The sequence below is a fragment of the Aythya fuligula genome, chromosome 3 (genome assembly GCF_009819795.1).
Source record: "Aythya fuligula isolate bAytFul2 chromosome 3, bAytFul2.pri, whole genome shotgun sequence".
In the NCBI taxonomy this organism is placed as follows: Eukaryota; Metazoa; Chordata; class Aves; order Anseriformes; family Anatidae; genus Aythya; species Aythya fuligula.
The window spans coordinates 71,554,642-71,569,704 of record NC_045561.1 but is presented as its reverse complement, the minus strand read 5'-3'; the positions used below and the strand labels follow the sequence as shown (position 1 = coordinate 71,569,704).

Below are 15,063 nucleotides of genomic sequence, written 5' to 3'. Positions count from 1 at the left end.
TTTTGTTTTTTATTTTAAGGTGTATTTGAGTTTTTTTTTGTTTTGTTTTGTGTTTTTTTTTTTTATCTAATTAGTTTGTGGCTGTGAGGAGGGGAAGAAGTTTGCTCCTAGACATAAAAAGACTTCATCAAGGTCCAAGCAGCAAAGGTAGCTCTGGGCTACTGAGTAGGAGCTGTGAATATACAAGCTGTGAATAATGTCTTCTAGCATCCTGAGGCTGCTCTCCAAAGGCAAAGAAATGTCATCCAGCAGTGACAAGGAACATGACTTTCAGGTACCTGTATCTAAAAGACAAAATGCAAGTACAACCAGATATCAAGAACAAAAAGAACTTGAAATCTAACCCGCCTATGTTATGTTGAATAAGGGAGAATCAGGAAAACTACATACAGGACGTAATGTCACAGGCTAAACGGTCTAAAGCCAAAGCTAAAAAGCACATACCCCTTTTGTGTCTGAAGATCAACCCAACATGAACAAGAGTAACTCCAAACGGTCTGGTCATATAATAGCAATACATATTGTACCTTATTCCACATATGTTCTAGCTTTTTGCTGTCAGAAATGTCCACAGAAGTTTCCATCTTTGGTTCAACTTTGGTCAATAAGTACATCCTTAAACACATCCCAAAAGGTTCAACTGCAATAATTATGAACAAAAAAGAAAGCCCAGCTTCTACTCATCTTTTGTTAACCTTTTTTTTAATAGTTCACTAGTTCTGACAGTTCTATAAACTTACAAAACTAATTTCTCTAAGACCTAAGATGTCCTGCTTATAGAGCAATTATCCAAAGATTAGTGTTTGGTAATTCATTTATTCTCTTCAATGAGCAGAAATAATGGGGATTGGTTTTCCGTGACTTTAAGCAGTTCATGCTCATTGCTACCAGATGCTCAAAGTCATTACAATGAATCAAAGCAGGAAAATACATTAATTGGATTAAAGAGTTACTTTTACCTTTCCCTCTTTCCGACTGAAAATGGAAAACCATTTTAACTCATTTAATAAAAGGAATGCAAAAATAGATGCAGTAAAAAATAATAGCAAGCCTAGTAAAATAAATAAAAAAAAGGAGTAATCTCATTTTCCTGCATTTCTTCTCTGGTTTGAGTGCCAGGAAAAGCAACAAGTTGCAAACTAGTCAGCTACAGGAACTGTAGAAAGCTGTGCTTCACAGTGGCTATTTGCATCAGCAAAGTATTGAGAGCACCCATACGCACAGGAAGTCAGAGCCCCTGCATCTTGCTGCTGAGGACCAAAACAACAACAACAAATTCTTAAGAAATGAATTGGCTAGATAACGTTTTTACTTCAGAGAAGTGAACAAGTTCAGAAAGATAAAACACTAAAATACTCCTCTAGGCATTTCCTAATAGGGCAGCACTGACCTTTCCAGATGCTGCTCAGTATCTGGAAGGGGGAAAGCCTGGACTGAGACACCAAGTTCTAAGAAAAGAAAGAAGGGGGCCTTCATTTGCATGCAGCAACTTGGGAGCAACACTAGTTCCTCACACCTGCTTAAGCCAAAACGCAGCACACTATTCCAATGATCTATTTTTGTATCAACTGATCTATTTTCATAGACACTGAAAGCACAAGAACAAGTATAACACATCAAATTTAAAAAACACTTAGTATGCATTAGCTTATATAAAAATGAGACTGCTGATGTGAAACAATCAGGACTTTTAAAATCAAGAGATCAGCATATATTTATATTTAATCAGCATATATTTAGGCTTTAAGCTCAGTTTTTCAATTGTTTTTCCTACTATCTAACCTGCAATACCAATATAATCCATAAGTATCTCTAAGTTCTTGTTAAAACTTGAATACTTTCAAGTTTTATTTGTTAGAATATTTTCTGAAGTCTTTTCCTTAGAATAAGAAAATATTACCAAAATGCTTCCACTTCTATTCACTTATAATCCAGCTAAATGCTAGTCAGCTAATGTAGATATTAGACAGTTTTCACCTGGAAAACCTCCAAACTTCATTTACAGGTAGTCATCTTCATAAGGTCGACACGTGACCAGAAGTGTCCTATGGCACACTAGCCCAGCCAATATTTTACAATTAAAAAAATAGCAACTGGCAGGTGCCAGCTGGCATCTCCCAGATAGTGTGGCAAAGCGTTACGCCCTGCCACAACAACTTGCAGAAGAGCAGTAGTTTCAAAAAAGCAGCAATTTCCAGTTTTCAGCTCATACCAAATCCAGGGCTCAGCATGCACAAAATCACTCTCCAGACCTAGGACACAGCAGACAGGCAGCACCACTCAGTTATGTATAGCCAGGACCCTGTAATCCGGCCAATATCAAAACTGGAAGCCAAGAGGTTACAGATAAGAAAAATCACACTGAACAGCTACACCTTGCCTCTGAGAACATGCTTCAGAGCTCTACCAACGTTAGGCTGATAAACTACTTCATCTGCCTTGAGATATTCATACTGATTTTTCTTCTGTGTAGCTTAACTTTGCACATTAAGAAACCACTGACTGCAACCATTCCTGAAAAAGCTCCTTATTGCCAGAAATGACTGAAAATAATTCAGCACCTACAACGATAGGCTAACTGTTAAGAACTACATTAAACAAATTCATGCATTCCATTAAGAAAATGAACTACTGTGTAGTTCAGAGAGTCTTTCTGAGAAACAGAATCACAGAACAACATTGGCCATGGGAGCCCTCCAACAGCCTGTTTTCCATGCACACGTGAACTATGTTCTAGAGCAATTAGAGGCTGAAGCTAAGGCATCACATGGAAGACAACCCATGGAACACAGCTAAACTACACGCAACACCGGAGCATCACACAGTTCCGTGGGTGTTGTTTTTTGTGTGATCTTGACAGACTCTGATGAACCTTCAAATTGGAAGGTAATTCTGATAATAAAAACCCTAAAGATCCAACTAACTGAGTTTGAAAGTGTGATATCTACTAGTTTGAAATGGTGTGAATGTCAGGGAGCATGGGTTCTGTTCCTGCCAGAGCTAGGACTGTACAAATGGAACAGGTACTCAAACACATGACATTTTTGTTGTGCTCACCAACAAATATGAAATGCTCAGATGAGACACGGGACACTGAGTGGGATTCAACTTCCACCTTAAAGCATCCAATTGCAGGTGTCTGTGTGAGAGAGGAGTCAAAACTCCCACTCAAGTCAGCACATGTAGGGTAACCTGCAAGGTACATCAGTCCACCCTGAAGCAGAGGCCTGCACCTGGCCAGCTGAGCAACTCTGCAGATCCCATCGAACATACTCCTGGATCTCCATCGACTACACACTGTGAGCTGAATCTGCACCTTGGCAGGTCTCTGCTGGAGAAACATCACTCATTTTGCAGTGCTGCCTGAAAGTGTCCATGTTGCCCTGCATTTCAACACAGCAAAACAGACAAGCAGAATAAGGCAAGAGGAAAAAACACCGATAAAAGCAGAGCACGTGTTACTGGTAGAACGTGATGCCAAACACCACTGAATGATTTGGCAGCAGTGCTGTTTAGGAAGGCTCCAACTGCACCCCAGTTCTGACTTCCAGAACATACTTCAGCCCTCAGACAGTCACATTGGCTTCAACAGTCCCATAGTGATCCAAATAAAACCAGGAAAAAAGAAAAGCAAGGAGGGGAATAACTATATATAGTTTATCTATTTATGATTTTAGCACATGCCAGAAATAACTGCTGAGGGTGAAAATGAAACTTAATACCTTCAAACCTATACTCCTTAAATCAGAGACCAGCCTAGAGGCTAGCTCTAACATCCCATGGCACTGTTTTTTGCCACAAAACATTCGTAATATACAAGTAATACTGAACTGAAATTCATTAGAGTTTCAAAGGATAAAGGCTTTACAGATATGAAATGACTTTAAACAAGAAAATGAGTAGCTACTATTAGAAAAAGTAATAAAAATTGAACACCAGAGTTAGGTCACACTGAATAAACTCTTATGGATACACAGAGTAACACTGTCCCTATCAATTTTGCACAGTACTGCTCCAGCCTTCCCACTAAGCTACCCCATTCTGTCATTGACTCCCTCCCCACTCGGCGCACACCTTCAAGGGTCAGTGATTTCACTGCATGAAACTAAATAGGTTCATTAAACTGCTGCACTATGAACAAAAGATTTTGATATGTACAGAGGTGTGAAAACTGCTAATGCTCCATGCTTCAATTTGTAAAAATTAGGGTTACTCTGATAGGATTAGAAAACCCATCTCAAGCTTGCACATTTAAGCTTCCAGACAACTTCCTAGTGCTGATTTAATTTTCTAGATCACTGCCTGCACCCAGCTGTGTCAGAAATTATAAGCTGATAGTTTTAATTTCTTTCAAGTTTGGAATGCTATGTTGGGCTTTCAAGAGTCTAAGCTACATAAATATTTCGAAGATAGGAAATAACTCAAAAGGTACAAAGGAATAAGGGGCAATTTCAATTTGCTTTTATGTGCCCAAACCATAAATGCCTTCTTAAAATCAATTTTCTTCAGTTTTGTCACACGTGACACCTCAAACAAATGAGCTCAAGGGGCCACGGGCAGTGTTTTCACAAATAAATTGAAACAGAACCCAGAAGTCATTTTAAGTTATGTATTCAACATTTGAGGAAAAATAGAGGAACATTAAATTGACCGTCTGGGAAGATTGTTACTCTGAACCATGACACAACATACCACTGACATGTTCAAAATATGCACCACAGTTCAGGCTCTTGATTTCACTCGCACTTGCTATGGATGTTAGCATCATTTTTAGGTAAGGCGCCATTACCACAACTTCTTTTCAGGAAAAGAAAAGCAGCATTAGGTAGCAGCGGGTGTCACCAACCAGTTCAAACCACGCTGAAACCAGCATAGTATGCACTAATCACAGCAACAAGTAGTCTTTCGGTCTCACTTCTACATCCTATTGAGATTCTGCTAAGCCCACTTTGAACTAAACTGCACTATTATTTGATGCCGTAATGTTTTAGTTGTTCTCCCAGCACATTTAATTAGACAGCAACAAGATCCTGTGTCATAAGTAAGCCCTGGCTGTACAGCCCAAGAACAGTCAGACTGCTGATGCTTTCAATAGAATTTACAGGCCTCCTGGGGCATATGAAATCAGTTTCTCTTTTATACCAACATTCTTGTTGTAAAATTGTTTATCCTATATACAACTTAGCTGCCATCCTGACTCTAGTCCAGAGCAAACGAAGAAGCTATTTAAGAGACATTTGGATCGTAGATGTCTGGATGTAGAAAATAAACAATGCAAATTCACAGCAGTCAATCCAAGGACAGCTGGGCTCTGCCATGCCAGTACCAGAGAGCACAGAAAAAAAAAGCCTCTGAAGAGAAGGCCCATCTAAATATTCACTAGAAGTCATTCTTTAATAAATCTTAATGTTCCATTTGCTTTTTTCCTTGGATTCTTTGGCTCATAAGCACTCAGCGCAATACTCAGTAGAGCAAGTGAGGATTTCTCTCATTAGAGGAATCCTTTTTGTGGTGTTATAATTGAGAAATGGTGTTGTGCAACAGAGCAGCTTTCCTACCTTGTACACAAAAACCAGTGTTCCTTGTCATCATATAATGAACTTGCAATTATTAAAGCTGTTTGTTCCAAAGGAATGGAATGATCTTTCCTTCTAGGCTGTAGAAGCACAAAGCTTAAAGATCCCAGTTTATGTGGGACATTCCACCACGCAGATTTATCCCTGCTCATACTCACTGCATTGATAAATTAGAAAAAATAAAAATTAAGTATCTTATAAATGTGTCACCAAACTTGTTTTTTAGGGTACTTATCCAGTTGCATTTTCTATTTGGATCCTTATTAGTGAAGTATCTCGTATTAAATAACTGAAATTCAGACCATGAGACAGAATGAACTTTACTGCCCACTTTACAAGAGCACCACTAGTTCAAAATTCAAATAATAATAAACAACGAGCTAATGTGCTTTAAATTACTTATTGTTCCTCACATAAACGTCCTTAATAATGCAAAAGGAAAAAACATACCCTGGAGTACTTTGAGCACGTACATGCTTCAGATTCAACCCTACTGAACATAGGCACACTGCAAAAGATAGCTAGCGAGAAAATTCACTGGTCCTGCTTCTTACAGCCACAAGGCAACAAGAAACTTGCTTTATACCTTGTAGTCCAAGTCCACCTAAGGGAGACCGCGCTCCATGGGATCAGAGACATGCTGCTAATAACAGCAAGAGGCTGGCGTCAACATCCCAGTAGTCTCTTCCCATGTGTGGGAACTAATACTGATGATTTTTAAATTGGTCCCATCCTTGCTGAAGAGCTGCTACTCTAACTTAGCTATTGCAACAAGTCATTCCTATCCAGTTCCCATGAAAATTAAAGGCGGGATATAAAACAGAACTCCCATTATCTAATAAATTAGATTTATGGAAGTAAAACAGAATGTAAGATCACAAGGGAATGTTTCCTCATAGCATTATCCTTTCTGTATATATTTGCTGGAGATTAAAATGCAATAGGCTGCAGCTGCTTTAACCATGTGCGTTCACAAAACAAAAGATTAAGAATTTGTAAAAGATCTATTAAAAAAAATCTGTTATTCCTTCTACCACAGTAGCAGTTCTAAAATAAATCAGTTTTATTATCAGCAAGTGCCACATTACCTTGGATGCAAGTCAATCCATCTCCTTTCTTACAGTTCATACAGAAGAAACAATATCAAATTGGGCAATGGCTTGCTAAACATAATGAATGTTAATTGGAAGTCCTTATTTTCCTTAGTAACACAAACCAGTCTGAGAAACAGTTTTATGAATATCTTGTTAGAAAACAAGATTTTTGAGGGATGGGATTTTATTAAAAGTTGTTATTAAAATTTGTTATTCATAACCCAGACTGAAACCCTTCTCTTCTTCACTATGATGTTACATGACATTTTGTGAAAGTAAATGGCAAGAGAGTACCAAGAGTTCTGACTACCAAATTTTCTTAATGTTCAGCAAACCAAAAGATGCTTTCACTTGACTGATCAAATACTCTTACCAATTCCCATCCTAGTGTTTTATAAGTATTAAGCCACAGCACACTAGAAATGAGGAACTGAAATAGAGATGAGGCTTCCAACAGTAGAACAATTCTGCAGCTAACCCTGAACCCACCACCCGGTTCCTCAGTTCAGATTACCTTCAGGCTTCTCTTTGAATGGTAAACTTCAGTATAAAGTTCAGGAAACACGAAGTTTCCCAGAACTTCTGGACCCTCACACAAGGAAAGGTGATGGCCTAGAGCAGAGCTCTAGGGGAGCAGTGGAGATAGTCAAAACCCAGCTGGGCACAGTCCTGAGCACCCTGCTGTTGTGGACACAGCTGCGAGCGCAGAGGCTGCAGCAGAACATTTCTAGAGGTCCTTTCCAACCTTGGTCAGTTTGTGATTACCTGAAATTACCACATTAGCCCAAACTGCATAAAAAAGTATACAAATTTTAAAAGTGTGTTATAATACGGTTTGAGAATGGTCAATCACATTTTGGCATGCAAACCCAGTAGGTAAATAAAAGGAAAGGAGCCCAATAACATTTAAACTTCAGGTGAACCTTTAACAATGCTGCGTCACAAGAGGCTACAGCAATCAAATAATGAGAAGCAAGACTGAATACTACCAGGAAACTAGTGTCTGGGGGCAAAGTAGACTAAGTTAAAAGACAAATTACCATTATGGTTAGGCAAACAACACTGGTCCATCTTGCTGAGTCTAGCAAGAGGGTCTATTAATAAACATACAATTTGCTAACTTCCTCTTTAGACAGCAGTTATTTAGACTAGCTTAAAATCAGGAAGGGATTTGAGGAACATCAAAGAACACTGGCCAAAATGGATGAATAAGAAGAAAGTGAGCAGACTACTGGGACCTATTAACCAAAACAAAGTTGAAAATGAAGGAGCAATACATAGTGGAAAGCTTCAAAGTCAGCTATCCGAATTGCACTATGTGCAGGTTTTGACAAAAAGCAGCCAACATTAGGTTATATTGATAATGCAAAATCCCAACAAAACTGATGCCATAAAATGGTAAAGCCTCAACTGGAGTATGAGGCACAGTACCTTTCTTCTCAGTCTTACAAAAGACTACAGAAGAATTAGACAATAGTACAGAAAAAGCATGAACCAACAGCATGAAAATATTCCACGTGGAACAAAACTGGTAAGACTTGAGAGGTTTATCCAAGGAAAAGACATGGGGGGGGACACATGAAAATACATATACGCACCAGCCACGCACTGCACACAGACACACCAGTCCTAAGCCACTTCACCTGAAAGTAAAATGTCAGATGGCAGCCCAGCAAAACATTTAGATGAGATGTTCAAACCAAAGAAGGAAAAAAGTTTCTTCTGCTACTTGGAAATCAGATTGGTTTCTATCCAGGTTTTCTATCTGCAGCACAGTCCAACCACGTGATGCTTGTTACTTGGATTAAAAATGAGAGTGCTCAATAAGAGTTTAGAAATTGCTGTTTTAGGGTGAGGCTAGGAAACAGTTTTAACACTGTCTTAAGAGCCATCAAGCAATACATTTCTCTTACGAATAAAAATTAAGCCAAAAAAAGTTTCATTTAATAGTTTTACACTATTTCAGTCTCACGTTAACTCATGAACTCATTATTTACTTTGATGCATGTAACTAGGTTAGCAGAGCTACAGGCAGGCACTACACCACAGCTAGCTGTTTAGTGCTCCAAGAGCACCACCAGCTCTAGCAGAACGTCACCATACACTAACAGCAAATTACGTTGTACAACATTCAATAGCATTTTGATTTCATCCAGCTTGTCACCTCATAAATAAAGTACAGTAAAAATCTTTGCATTTATGAGGATCTGGTTGAAGGAGATTGTCGAGCATGCAGCTTGTCTGAAAGGCAGCACAGGCAAGGGCATAACTTGAGGCACCTGTGTCTTATGTGCACAATGGTTACAGAAGCCAGTCATTTTTATACTTTTATACCTGTGAAACTGAAGTACTACTTCTAAAGATGGCCATAAAAATAAACTGGTACAAGCACACCTCTTCCTTAGAGTCTTAAGTTTGCCATTTTTGCTATATTTGCTAATTCACGACTCCACTGAAAAACATATTGCATACCACAGGACTGTACTAGAATGACTATAACTAGTGTCCCACTAATTTAACTAAGCAAGCTGCTCTGATGTGCACTACTCTATTACAACTTCATAATCATCAATTTATGGAACTAATTATTCTTTCTTTCATCATATCCATTTTATTAATTAAAACATGGTCTGGATTTTTATCTGTCAATCTAAGTCTCACCATCCAACTTCTATTGCTCCAAGCCAAGGGAGAATTGTTTGTAGATCCCTTTACCTCTTATTAGCCAGACCATCCTCAAGCCTCCCACACAACAAATTTCCAAACTAAACCTTTGTTTTGACAAGTTTCTCTGAAAAGAGAAAAGAGGGCTATGAGATTCTTGTGATATATTTCATTGACATCTTTTTTCCACCCAACTTGTTTCTCAAATGCAATGAGCTTTAAACAGTGAAAGGACTGGTTTCCTGAGACTGCAGGCACATTTTTCTAGAAGCTTGATACTTAGCATTAGAAACTTTTCCTTTTCTGTAGTTATGCATCATTTAGCTTTTGAACAAAAAAAAAAAAATGGATACACAAGGAAACATAAATGCTTACAAAATGCATTACTTAAGTTATGAAGACAATTCTATTTTGAGCAATATAATTAACAAAGTATTGTATACAAGTTATGTGAAAAGTTTTTCATCAAAACTATGTCAGAATCAGGTGCCCCTTGGAGAGATTTTGAATGTGTAAAGCAGTCTGTCAGTTCTTCCAGTAACAATCATTCTAAATCCTGCAACAATGTTAAGTGTAGTTACTCAGCTTGTTTACCCAGTGTGGATTCTGCACTCTGGAGATAGCCCAGCTGCCTTGCCTGTACTTTTGGTTCCTCCCACTCCTTATTTACAAGGCTTCTTGACTGCATTCTCCTCCCTTCTGCCTCCTCCTGTTTTGCCTTTCATGCACATTAAGTATCTGTCCATTAAAAAAAAAAAATAACAAAAATAGCACGTGCTATACTCTACTTCGTTCCTCTTTGCAAGGAAAACACTAGTCAGCAGACGACTAGCTTGTCCTAAATAAAAACTTCGAGCAACACACATGCTTCTGCCAACAGCTAAGTAATTTTGTAATTATATTAAAAAGCTGGATTCTGTAGTACTATGAATAAACAGCTGGGGGTCACAGAAAAGGTTATCTGGAATATTTATGGTACTCACAAATCACCATTCTGGATTTTAAAGGTGCCCTCTCACCAGAGATTTGAGTATTAAACTTTATATTTCAAAGCAGAAGCATACAGCAAGAAAACTTTCACTACAAATCCCAGTTTTCAGATCCACTAAGTCTGACTCACAAGCTCAAGCTGCAGTCAGTTTGAACAAGAGACTAACTAGATTAAGTACCATCATCGATACCCTGTGAATGATCCAGCTGGGGTTTTCTCTAACACTAAAATCATACTGACTTCATCCACTTTCATCCATTAGCCATCCCTTCTCTCTCCAGCACGCCATCTAATCCATCAACGGTTCAATAAAAGCAACCCTAAGTGCACTTTGCCATTCCTGAGCATAAATCCCCTGTCTGACAAGCTAAATATTGCATCAAAATTTTAGTTCGGTTTGACTCTCGGTCTTACCCTCATCAAGATCACAAACAGCAGACAAGCAGTTTAAGACGACAAAAGCTCAACATCAAGGAACAAAAAGCCGTGTTTGACAGCTGCTGCTTAGTCCTTGCAGTGCCTGCCCTCATCAGGGTACTCTCAGGTGTGAGAAGAGAGAGCAGCTTTATAGCTGCAGTTCTGCTGGCTGCAGGAGGCACTTCTGTATTTGCAGTCCCTTCTCCTCACACGCACACACAAGTTATCTAGTCAAGGAAGCTATTTGAGGCCATTTCCCCTGAACCTACACCAGTTTGAATCAAAAAGAAGCAAAGTAAACATCATCTGCATGGCCCAAACCAGAGCACACCTGTCGACAAACAAAACCAGAATGCAGCTGTAGCTTATTTTTAATAAAGTTCGGAAGAAAGAAGTGATGCAGGTCACCGTGACTGCATCCAACAGGACTCAAAACTCTTCCTGCTTTTCTGAACAGGCTGCAAAACAACTAGGCTACAAAAACAGGTCCCACCCCCCTCTTTCTCTGAGGCTGAGCGAAGTGTCAAAAACATGGGTGGAGCACGCCCTCAATCCCACCTCACTTTCAAACCAGTGGCGCAATTACTTTTCTGGAGGGTAGAAGATAGCAATCCCAATCCTCCCTCCTCTTGTTGATTGACTTCGACACAATAACCTAACAAGTCACGTTTTTTTAAGCACAAGTGCTGTATTTTGGAAGGCGGTCAGCAGAGAACCAGGTCCCCAGAAGCAGCAACTACTCCTTTGCCCCACAAAAGAAGGGAGCAGCAGCCACCGGTGTCATTTCTCACCTGTGACCTGCCAGTGGCTCCCAGCCCCACGTGCAGGTGTTTTGGGCACCTCCTCTGACCAGGCACCCGGCCCCAAGCATCCAGCTGCCCCTGGGGGCAGGCGCTGTGATACCTGATGTGTGGACAGGCACAGCACCTCGCCTTCCCAGCTCAAGAGCTGTGGAGCTGGGCACCTTACCTGGCACCACAAACAGCTGAAGCACTGGAGAGTGCAGTTAGTGCTCCACCACAGCTTTCTTACTCGGTGAGCACCTGCCTTGGCTGTTGACTCGAGACAGAGATATTAAGCTGGGGGGAGCGAGGAGGGAATGGGCTCTTCTCCTGCATCTCAACTTCAGGTCCAACTTGTCCCAGAGTTGAGGAAGACGATTTCCAAAGCAGCTTTAAAGGTCTGTAGCCAGTCTGTGCTGCAAGTTTCCTAGAAGGCTAACACCTCAGCAGGGCGATTGCACTGGGACGCCTTTTTTTTATTATTATTATGAAGAAACAAAAACCCATGAGGCAACGCTGGCTATTTCAGCGCTCCTTTTTAACATTTTGAGCTGTGTCCTAAACGAACCAACTTCGTTACGATTCCCTACGACAGACGAGCCGCTGCAAAGGCGAGAAGCACTCACCCCCCCCCTCCCCTCCTCACCTGTCTTGAAGGCCATCTGCCGGTCCTGGCTGCCGCCGAAGTGCTGGAGCATGGAGACGAAGAGGACGCCGCACGAGTTCTGGATGCCGAAGACGGCGCCGTTGCACCACATGGCAGCCAGCATCACCACCCAGCCCCAGCCGCCCTCGGGGGGCTCGGCGGGACCGGCACCGGCACCGGGACCGGCACCGGGACCCTCCCCAGCTCCCGCCGCCTCCTCACGGGGCTGGGGCTGGGGCAGGGGCTGGGGCACGGCCCCGCCGCCCCCTTCCCCCCCCGCCGGGCCCCTCTCGCCGCCGTTCTCCTGCCGCAGCCCCGCCGGGGGGGCGCCCGCGGGACCCCCCTCGCCCTGCGGCGCCGGCTGCTCGCTCACCGGCGCCATCCTCGGCCGCCTTCCTCCTCCTCCTCCTCCTCCTCCTCTCCTCTCCTCTCCTCACAGCCTCCCCCCCTGGCTGGCCGCGGGCATCCCGCAGCGCGCCCCCGGCGCTGAAGGAGCGGGCGTGCGCGCCCCCGAGACACACACGCGCGCGCACACCCGCACGCGCGCCCCCGCCGCCGCCGCCGCTTCAATTTAAAAGGGGGGAGCCCCCGGGGGGGCGGCAGCGGCGCGAGGGCTTCTCCCCGCCGCTGATTGGCTGCCGGCTGGGAGGCGGGAAGGGGGGCGGGGGGCGGGGGGGGGGCGCGGCCTCGCCTCCCTTCCCTTGTCCCGTCCTCCGGTCCCCCCCCCGCCCGCCCCGCCGGTGATAAGCGCTCGTGGCGGGGCCGTTAACGGCCGTTAACGGCCACCTCCCAGCCTCACGCCCCCCCACCCTCCCACCCCCGTCCTGTAAACGGGTGGAGGAGGGAGTTAAACGCGCTCCCCCCCCCCCCGGGCTCGAACTGAGCCGGTTCCCCCCGGCGGGTGTCCTCCCGCAAAGAGGTGCGGAAAGTCTAAAAAAAAAAATAAAAAACAACCTTTCCCTGCTGTTTGTTAACGATAATAATGTGTAAAAGGGCAAAAAACACCCCAAAAGGCTCACCCCAGCCGCCCCCCCACACACACACGTGGACGTTAACGGCCGTTGCGGCTCCCGCTCCCCTCACGGCCCTGAGGGAGCGGCGGCTCCCCCGGACAGCTCCACCGTGGTGGAACTGTTTCTCCCCGGGTTTCTTTCTTTTATTTATTTATTTATTATATTTTTTTTTTAAGAAAGGAAGAGAAAACACCACGCTTGCACTCTTCGTGAAACGCTTCCCGCTTTTCGCAGAGGCACCAACGCTTCCTCTCGCCCTCTGCTCCCCACAGCCAACGGCCGGGGAAAGCTGAGGGCAGGGGTGTTAAGATGGCAGAAGTTATGGGACCGCTGATCCCGCTCCCAAACTCCCCACAAACCCGCCTGGGTGTGTGGCTGGCAGCCACGCACGTCCCAGGCCATTGGGGCCTGCTGAGGAAGAGGAGCTTCTTGAAGAAAAATCACTAAATCAGCCCCAAAACCCATCGTCCTTCGTCCATGGCACCTGGAGGGTTCCCCCTCAGGACCAGGGCAAATATTCACCACGCCATTCAACACACTTGCTGCCCACTTAATTATCTTCCTTTTTTTTTGTCCCTGTACCTCCTTCTTCCTCCTACCTACCCGTGGCCACAAGGGGAAATAATACTTATTCCAAAATAAAGCACTGTGCCGTGCTTTGCACAAATTACTCAGTCGCTTTCCACATGAAATGTAGGAGCTAAAGAAAGAAAAACACACGGGCATGTAGAGGAATCCCATGCAACAACGCACACCAAAAAGGTGTCGGATCTACGAATGCTTGGCCTTGGGAATCAAGCAACCTTTGATTTTTTACATCTACATGTCTAGTGGCCTCCAAACTGTTTTAACATAAATTAAAAAAAAAAATACACATGATAAAAATGAAATACATTGTATAGATGCACCGATCTTGCTGCACACTCCATTTGTCTTGCTAACCATGCCGGTCTAGGCTAAATCTAAACACACTGAACATACACATACAACAACAGTAGAATGTGGAACAAATAAATATCCCTAACAAAACATAGCACAGTTGTATCAATTACATAATAATTGTCAAAACAAATACAACTTTTGGCCAACCACTGGAAAACACATCTGTTCCCTCCAAGGAACGAGTTTTAATGCCTGTGAAAAAACCCAAACCTATCGTTAGCTTAAGTATGTCCAGAATAGTTCGTAAGCAGTTTAACATGCAGAAGTTAACACTTAACATTCTTCAGTGACTCCTTGTCCAAAGGTTGCTCTCCAAATCTTGCTGAGCGCTCTTACAGTAAGTCTGGCTTCACCCAGCACACGATATAACTGTTTGGAGCTGTTCAGAGAGAGCAAACCTTCATTAGAAACCAGATTCAATCTTCATTATGTTTGCCAGCAATGATTAACTGAATTAAACTTTTGATTACACTGAAACAAACAAGGGCGAAATCCGAGACTGGATCTTACTGTGGCTGATCGGGAGGGTCCCACTTCTACAGGCACTGCAATGTTTTTCTAACTTTCAGCTAGACTCCTCGGGTCACTTCAGCTACCTTCCTGAATGGGGCCCCGTGACCTATATGATATATAGTCAAACTAGCACGAGGCAAGAACCACTTTTTTTTTTTTTTTTTTTTTCCTGTTTTGGACAGTGCTCAGTTAAGCATAAGACTAATTCCTTCTCCATATGTTTTTCAATATAATACTTATGTGTTGCAGTTTCATTTCCCTGTTTTCCCATAAACACTGTCAATTAATCCTCCCACTTTTTTTAAAAAAACACATCCTTTATTTTTAAAACCATTGTGAACATATTGTGTGCAACTTCTGCTTCAGGACATTTTTATAATAGATTCTATTTTACAGTTGTTAAGTGCTGCTTTCCCCCGGAGTAG

The 15,063-nt window shown here is 42.6% G+C and overlaps 1 protein-coding gene across 1 annotated transcript in view; it reads right to left on the bottom strand.

Annotated features, from left to right (window-relative positions):
- Positions 1–12,552, bottom strand: part of SLC16A10 (solute carrier family 16 member 10) — a 62,517-nt gene extending 49,965 nt beyond the window's left edge. The window contains exon 1 of the mRNA XM_032184895.1: positions 12,171–12,552. Within this exon, the coding sequence (XP_032040786.1) occupies positions 12,171–12,552 (382 nt within the window). The remainder of the gene's footprint in view (positions 1–12,170) is intronic.
- Between the last annotated feature and the right edge of the window lie 2,511 nt (positions 12,553–15,063).